This window comes from Nestor notabilis, unplaced genomic scaffold (assembly GCF_000696875.1).
Source record: "Nestor notabilis isolate BGI_N333 unplaced genomic scaffold, ASM69687v1 scaffold13178, whole genome shotgun sequence".
Taxonomy (NCBI): Eukaryota; Metazoa; Chordata; class Aves; order Psittaciformes; family Psittacidae; genus Nestor; species Nestor notabilis.
In genome coordinates this window covers 12,763-20,772 of record NW_009939671.1, presented here as the reverse complement: position 1 = coordinate 20,772, position 8,010 = coordinate 12,763, and the positions used below count along the sequence as shown (strand labels likewise).

Here is an 8,010-nt window from a genome sequence, read left to right as displayed (position 1 = left end):
CAGCAGTTTCTGGGATGCAGATGTGAGAGTGCGTTGCAGTGAGAGTCTACACGTATAGCCTTTGAATAAGGTTTAGAAATTAACTGGTGTTAAGAAACTGAGAAACTTGCAGCTCTGGAAAGGTCCTGTGCTCATGGTGGGATGAACAGGCTCAGGGTACCACCATGCCAGGTGGTCACTTTGCTGCAGGCGTGCAGCCCCATCATTTCTTCTGCAGAGTCAAGCAAAATCCACGTTTTCCATAGAAAAGAACTGAACCTTTTCTAATGCAAAGTGGAGTATTTAAAAAGAAAGCAACAAGTATGCTCATGCATGTGATTGAGTGACAGATCTTTTAGAAGTACCGCTTCCTTTCAGAGCTTGGGCAAAGTGGTTCCAGTCTAATGTGGCGGGTGAAGAGGCATAATTCACAGCAGTTTGTAGACATGTCTATTTTTGTAATACAGTTCTTCAGCTTTCCTGACCTTGCCCCAGATTAGTGGGACTTCCATGGGATTGAAGAATCCAAACTTGCAGTTGTAGCTCAATTTCTTAACCCAACATTGTAGTGAAGGTGAGTGGTGGCTGAGCTTCCAGGCAGGGACTGTCCCAGACTGCTGACGCCAGGTTTTCAAGGGTGAAATGAGTTTGCTGGTGCAGCAGCTTGGTTTAGGAGCTTAAGCTAAATATAATGTCCCTCAACTTGTCTGGCAGGCCCAAGAAGCTGACGTTGAAAGGCTACAAGCCATATTGGTGCACCTTCAAAGATACCTCTATCTCCTGCTATAAAAGCAAAGAGGAATCCAATGGGACTCCTGCACACCAGATGAACCTGAGAGGTAAGAGAAGTGTAAATGCTGTTGTATTTTATTGTACTAAGCTGGTCCTCTTACATCTTCTTTTCCCACTGGTTTATCTTCTTGGTGTGCCATCCTAGGGTTGGGTAAATATGTTTAAAGGAATGAGGGTGCCTGGGTTTGATAGCATGGCATATGTTTAGACTTCTAGAAAGTGAGTACATGGTACTTGTGACCCCAACCCACCAGCTCCCTAGTAGCATGGGGAGACAACTTGCTGTTCTCCTTTTTTGTCATGGCTATCCAAAGGAATTGGACTAACTCCCAAGCAGAGATTAAGCTTGAGCTGGAGAGAACAGACCATTCTCTTCCCCTGCTGCCTTAAACTTTTCTTCCTCCTCTCCCTGGTGCTGGTTGTGAACAGCCTCGCTCAATCACTCCCTGTGAGCTTTGCACATGAGTTTTTAAATTCCTATGGTTGTTGGCTTTTCCTATGTCAAATTAAACATTCCTGATCCGGCAGCCACCGAACTGCAGAGAGCTCATTTTTTTCCCTGTGGAGGCAGGAGATGTGAAGCCAAGCGACCTCAGGCTGCAGTCAGGGTGAAGCCTGGCCTGCAGGACCTTTTTGGGAGCTTTTGACGTATCTGCTGTGATGGCACTTTTAAAACACCACGGGGGCAGAGCTGAAGCGGCGCCCAGGCTAACTTGACTGGTTCAGTTCATCACTCCTCACTGTTTCTACAACCACTTGTAGTTCTCTCCAGACACCAAAAGTGGGATGTTCACACCTTGCTACTGACTATAGCAGTGGTGTGCCTGGCTGAAATGATGTATAGGGGTTTTGGGGTGAGAGTTCCCACCTGTCCTGCCACCTTATCCTACCCTTCCATTAAAATTTCAGGGACATGGGGTGTTTGCCAGCCATCGGGTCCATTCACCAGGCCAGGCAGGATCTATGAGGTGAATTCTGCAAGTGTGCATTAGCTTTGGCTCTGTTGCTTTTAGATCAGGTCTTGCTTTTTCACCCTTTTTTCTTGTCACTTGTTAAAAAGAGACATTCGACAAGTTTTTTGTCCCTGCTATGCAGAGCGTTCATCCCATTGGAGATACGGTGCAAAATTTTTGCAGTGTTGAGGTGTCACAGGAGATGCTATAGTTGGAGAGCTTTGCTTTTCCTTTTCTTCTTTTGTGTTCAGGGGTGGGGTTTTTTTCCCTTTTTTTAAAGCATGGTTCTTGACACGCTTGTTAAATCCTGGCTCCCTCATTGCAGGATGTGAAGTCACCCCTGATGTGAATATCTCTGGTCAGAAGTTTAACATCAAACTTCTGATTCCAGTGGCGGAGGGAATGAATGAAATCTGGCTTCGCTGCGATAATGTAAGTTTATTGCTTGGCCTGGCTCTCTCTTTGCCCTTTGCCCACTGTCAGCTCATGCTCAGATGGGCCATGTAGCTGGTGTTAATTGAAAGAAAAATAGCAAATGCACTCACATGTGTCTGAGCTCAACGTTCAGTGTTGCACATGGACACACATGAATCTGGAGGAGAAAATCAGCCCCTGCTCTTCCCTGGCTTTGTCCCATTGTTATGGTCTACACGTTGGCTGGGTTTCTGCCTGTCTTTGTGTGTGCTTTAGTCTCCCTGGAGTTTAACTGAGGGTGGCAGATAGTACCCCCACCACTCTGATGGGCACGGGTCTCTGTTTCGGGGGCAGGAGACGCAGTACGCCAGCTGGATGGCTGCCTGCCGCCTGGCCTCCAAGGGCAAGACGATGGCTGACAGCTCCTACGGCATGGAAGTGCAGAACATCCTCTCCTTCCTGAAAATGCAGCATTTGAACCCAGACCCGCAGCTGATCCCAGAACAAATCAACACCGACATCAATCCAGAGTGTCTGGTTTCTCCTCGCTACCTGAAAAAGTACAAGAACAAGCAGGTATGTGCTCGCCCACTCTGCCGGCGCGGTGTTGGTGCGGACCGGGCTGACCATGCACCCATTTCGGCGGTACCTGGTGTTTAACACTGCGTGTTTTGGATGTGTCACTTAATCGGATGCACGTGGTTACTAAACTGAGATGCCGACTGAAATGTGTGGTTTCGATCCAGCACCTGGGGATGACACCCACGACCTTAATTCTGCCGTATATGATGTGATGTTGCACGTACACAGCTTTGGCAGCAGGGAACCGTTTATTTTAAATACATTTAAAATTCATTTGCATTTATTTTGAGAACATTTTGGGAATGGTTTTTGCCCCTGCTGCTAACAAGCGACAGTGCAGTAAAGCATGGGTCAGCTGCCCCCTTCTCTCGCCACATAGATGTAGCAGTGATCAGATGAAATCAGTCCCCAGTGCTGGGATTAAAACCCCTTCCCTTGCACAGAGTCCATGCAGAAACCCTTAGGATCAGCAGAGTTGCAGTTGCTTGCAGTGCTTTATCCAGACTTGGCTGTAATGCGGTTTGCATATTTCTGTCTTTGCTTTTCCACTACTTCCAAATGCCAGTCCTTGAAACATTGCTTCATTTTGAGTTGCTGTGACTTGTGCTTGAACTCCACACTACATTCGATCCATGAATGACAGGGCTGAACTGTTCTGCGCTTGAAATAAATGCATAACTTTCTGAAAGAAATTATATGTCAGAACAGCAGCAAAAAAATTAAGTCATTGCTCTGTGGGCCTCTTAGTGACTTAATCATTCAGCTGTAGCTTCGCAGCCTGTGTGCTTCAGGCTGGCTTTAGCTAGATACAATTTCTCCAAACCCAGAAGAAGGCTGCAAGTCAGAGAAGCAGGAAAAATGTAACTTTTTATTGGCAAAGCACGATGATTTCCTGGCAGTGGAGTTGTATTTTATATAGCCCTTATTATTCTTCTGAATAAGCCTTTATATCCACTTGGATGGAGGAGAGGCTGCATAAATATACCATTTTAACGTATATAATACCTTCTAGGCTTGAACTCAGTAAAATGGAGGCACCTGGAAAAATATTAGCTTGCAGAACTTGCTTACTGTGCAGGTAGCCTCGTTAGAAAAATAACCTCCATCAAACCATGGGGGTGGGCATGAGCCCTCTCCCTGCTCCAAGCTGGGCTGGCGACTGTGGTGCAAACACCCGGTCCCCTATAGACAAGGGCTAAACAGCACATTTAGGCTTTTCCTTTATGGCCAGAGGCAGAGCTTGCAGCAGCAGAGGATGTTTGTGGGCAGCACGCAGCTGGGAGGGACGGAGGGATGGAGGCTGCAGGAAAGATGGAATTCGGCCGCGAGGGTCCCTCAGCGCCCCGACACGAGGAAGGAGAAGGAGGAGGAAGAGGTAGTGCAGCCCACAAATGGTGCTGAAATGGGAATTGGCAGTAGGCCTTGCTGGAGGATTTACAGAGGCTCTTGGTCCCATACCAGCCCCAGACCCACTGGGGTGGTGTTTATCTCCACATGTCCTTGCAGCAGTGTATGGTTGGCAGGTTGGGTTTGGGGAGCACCAAATCCTAAACACAATAAAACTCAAACCAACCCAAAATAAGTGTATTCACAGCTCTCAGGTACCTTGCTGGGGTTCGTGTTGGAGCAGTGTGCAGCTGGCTTGCAAGGGCAGATGCATCCCCAGGAAGCCTGGCTGATGCTCTCCTCCAGCCGCCTGCTACCCCAAGCAGTATCCCCATCATTTCTCTGCATATCTCAAATAAAAGGAGCTATTCAGCTAATGACCCATAGTAAGTGGGCTTGAGTTTGCGCAGAGGCATGGGGAGGAGTGTGAGGACACTAATTCTCCTCTGAGCTGGCAGCTTCACTCTCCTCTCCATTCACCAGCAGGACCAAAACCATCTCAGGATGACCAGAACCATCTCTACACAGTGCTGGCCAGCCGGGAGCACACCAGTGCTCAGGCAGGGCCAGCACAAGCAGCGAGCCTTGTCCTCTCTCCGTCCTTATGTTCACTTTGGCTGCTTTTCCACCTGAGAAATTGTGCATGTGGTTTTTTTGCTTGAACTTTGGTTTGCAGTTAATTTACACTTTTTCTTTGCTTTGTTGCCATATTTCTGATTGCTTTTTTTTTTCTTTCTGCCTCCTTTTTTATTTATTTCGCCTTGCCATCTTCAGCCAGGCTATGTAAGAGACTTGGTAAGTGACAGCAACAATAAAATTAAGATAAATTTAAGATAAAGCTTAAAATAGTCTAGAGCCCCTTTGGTTTGGAGAGCAGCAGGGAAGAGAATAGATAAACATACACCCTCCCCAAGAAACGTGGGCCCTATTTGGTTTTTATAATGGTCCCCAATGATTTCTGCTGTGAAACTGGAAACCCTACACCAGAAATTTGCCCTGCCGTTTGCTCACATCCTGCATCTTAAATTAACTGAACCTGAGCAGCTCTTTGCCTCCAGACAGCTCAGATCTATATTTGCTTTTATATGTCTGGAGATACGAAGCAAAAGCAGCTCCACATTATCAGCCGTGGTCGCAGGGTTTGAGCAGTCATACCTGAAATAAGACCTCAGGGTAGAAATTATCCACCATGTGTGTTTGTAACCGCGCTGGCACCCATACGCCTCCCGAGTCATTACCCATTCACATGACAGTCGAGATGCCACTAATGACCCCCCTTGCCTAAAGCTGGTGTGTCTCGCCGCCTGCAGATCACGGCACGCATCCTGGAAGCCCACCAGAACGTCGCCCAGATGAGCCTCATTGAGGCGAAGATGCGGTTTATTCAAGCCTGGCAGTCGCTGCCGGAGTTCGGCATCACGCATTTCATTGCAAGGTTGGTGGGTCTGCTGGGCAGAACAGGAGGGATTCCATGGATGAATACATGGAGCAGGTTAAACATGCAGCACATCCTTAGCTGTGGAAGTTGAAGTGGAACTGAAATGAACAGCAGTAATTGCATCGACTCACAAACCCAATTTTTTATGCATTAACTCAGCTGCCAAGTTCAACACGCGTAGCTGTGTATCACAGGCGTGCATTTATTAACCCCTCACTGTGTTACAGGTTCCAGGGGGGCAAGAAGGAGGAGCTGATTGGCATCGCCTACAACCGGCTGATACGGATGGATGCGAGCACGGGCGATGCTGTCAAAACCTGGCGGGTCAGCAACATGAAGCAGTGGAACGTGAACTGGGAGATTAAAATGGTGAGCTGGTGTTTTACAGCTTGGGTGCTTCCCCCACTCCTGTGACATGAGACAGGCGCTGCTCTCAGGGGGGGTTAATTCCACTTTATAAGTCAACTTCTATAAAGTCAGGTTTTCACAGTGCTGTTTTTTAAAGCATGTCCCATCCAGCTGCATTGATGTGATACAGTTTCTCCTCCCTCCTCTTCTACCTCCTTAGAGATCTAGCAGAGCTTGTCCTAACTAGTGGAGTTGAGTATGACCCTTAAACAAAAGAACAGAAAACCCTGATAACACAGTTACACGCTTCCTGTGTAACAATTTTCTCTGGTCTCTGAACACCCACTCAAAGGCAACAAAATAAAATCAAACCAGAACTGATGCTCAGGCTTGACCCTAACCAGTAGCATAAATATACCAGCTTTATATGCACTAAAATTCCTTTTATTTGCAGTACAGCTCAGACTTCCATGTAAGTAATGAAAAGCAACAGTAGAGATTTCACTAGGCTCCATGATGTTAAATTTGGATGAGCAAACTTTTTCTGCTCCTTTTCAGTGGAACATCTAATCAGAATTGCCAAGGATATGTGAGGGCTTTTTCTCCCATGGTTTGCGGTCATTAAGAGTGGCTGGAGAAATTATTCAGCTTCCCCTCTTCCTCAGAGTCTTTGTTTTGACCCTCTTGCAAGCCCGAATATCCCAATTATTCATCTCAGATACTCTGCTGGGAACTCCCTTCCCTCCTGCAGAGCTGTCACTGATGGGGGGACAAAAAAATAATGGCCATCAATAAACAGTCTATTCAGTCACTGCAAAATGAGCTCCCCCAGCCCCCATAGAGCATTTCTACAGCCAAACTTCCACTTACAAAACTAAAATACACTCACAGGAAAAAGTGGAAAGATACCATTGAGAGATGCAAACATGCTGGGTAATTACCTGTGAGTCACAGGAGAATGAAAGGTGTAATGATAATACAAGTAAATAAATAAAAAGATAAATAGAATAGAAAATTAAATAAAAGTAAAAGGTATTTCTGTATCTAAACATTTGAATAATAATCACTGTATCATAGACTCATAGAATATCTCAAATTGGAAGGGAGCCATAAGGATCAAGTCCAAATCATTGTTTATGTCACTGGATTTTGCTTAGGCAATGGAAAAGGCATCTGGGTTAACAGAAAAAGGAGAAAGTTGTGTCAGTGCCAGTCCTTCAGGTGAGCCTAACCCTGTGGTTTTGCATTCTAGGTGACAGTGGAGTTTGCAGATGACGTTCGGGTGTCCTTCATTTGCACGGAGGTGGATTGCAAAGTGGTTCACGAGTTCATTGGCGGCTACATCTTCTTGTCGACGCGAGCGAAAGATCAGAATGAGAGTTTAGATGAAGAGATGTTCTACAAACTGACCAGTGGTTGGGTGTGAGTCCCATGTACTGTACACCGAGAGGAAACCCCATGGCCATATTAATATTTAACTTTAAAAAGCTGTTCTTTGAAATATGCTGCTTAATAAAGTAAGCTTGAAATGTATCTTTTTTTTATCATGAAAATTTTTGCATTACCAGACCAGTTAATCTGTGTGCACTAATGAGCACTTCAGTTAATTTGCTATAACAAGACCGTGTCTGGGCCAGGGGGATTGTGCTGCTGGCCTTGAGATACAGAATCCAATGGGCAGATCAGGATAAGATTTGACTGACTTAAAATAGCCAATTTTCTACAAGAACTCTAAGCCATCTTCTTGTAAAGCCATCCAGGGCTTAACCTATATGAAGTCTATTTATCATGTTTAATGCATGAGTGTTTTCTTTTTCTTTGTGTTTTTTATTCTGTACATTTGACCTATTTTGAAGTCGTCCTACCCGTAAGTAGAACTGCCATCTCTCCTTTTCACACTACATGCACCAGGACTGCTGCAGGTGCCTGACATGACTTTGAAGAGAGTTGCGTGTGGCCTCGAAGATGATCTTCTGTTAGTCTGTTATAGCTTGGTTTTATTTGTTAACTTGCCTTTTGATAATCATTTATATTGTCTTATTTTTTTTTAATTTTATTTTTACACCATATTGTATTATGACACTTTTAGTATTCACCAGCATAGTCACTGTTCTGCCT

At 45.6% G+C, this 8,010-nt stretch overlaps 1 protein-coding gene across 1 annotated transcript in view; it reads left to right on the top strand.

Moving 5' to 3' along the window:
• Window positions 1–7,695, top strand: part of FERMT2 (fermitin family member 2) — a gene marked incomplete at its 5' end in the record, with an annotated part of 30,766 nt that extends 23,071 nt beyond the window's left edge. Inside the window, 7 exons of the mRNA XM_010019979.1 lie at window positions 694–818; window positions 2,050–2,156; window positions 2,493–2,714; window positions 4,881–4,901; window positions 5,417–5,541; window positions 5,772–5,913; window positions 7,145–7,695. Coding sequence (XP_010018281.1) covers window positions 694–818; window positions 2,050–2,156; window positions 2,493–2,714; window positions 4,881–4,901; window positions 5,417–5,541; window positions 5,772–5,913; window positions 7,145–7,318 — 916 coding nt within the window. The remainder of the gene's footprint in view (window positions 1–693; window positions 819–2,049; window positions 2,157–2,492; window positions 2,715–4,880; window positions 4,902–5,416; window positions 5,542–5,771; window positions 5,914–7,144) is intronic.
• Between the last annotated feature and the right edge of the window lie 315 nt (window positions 7,696–8,010).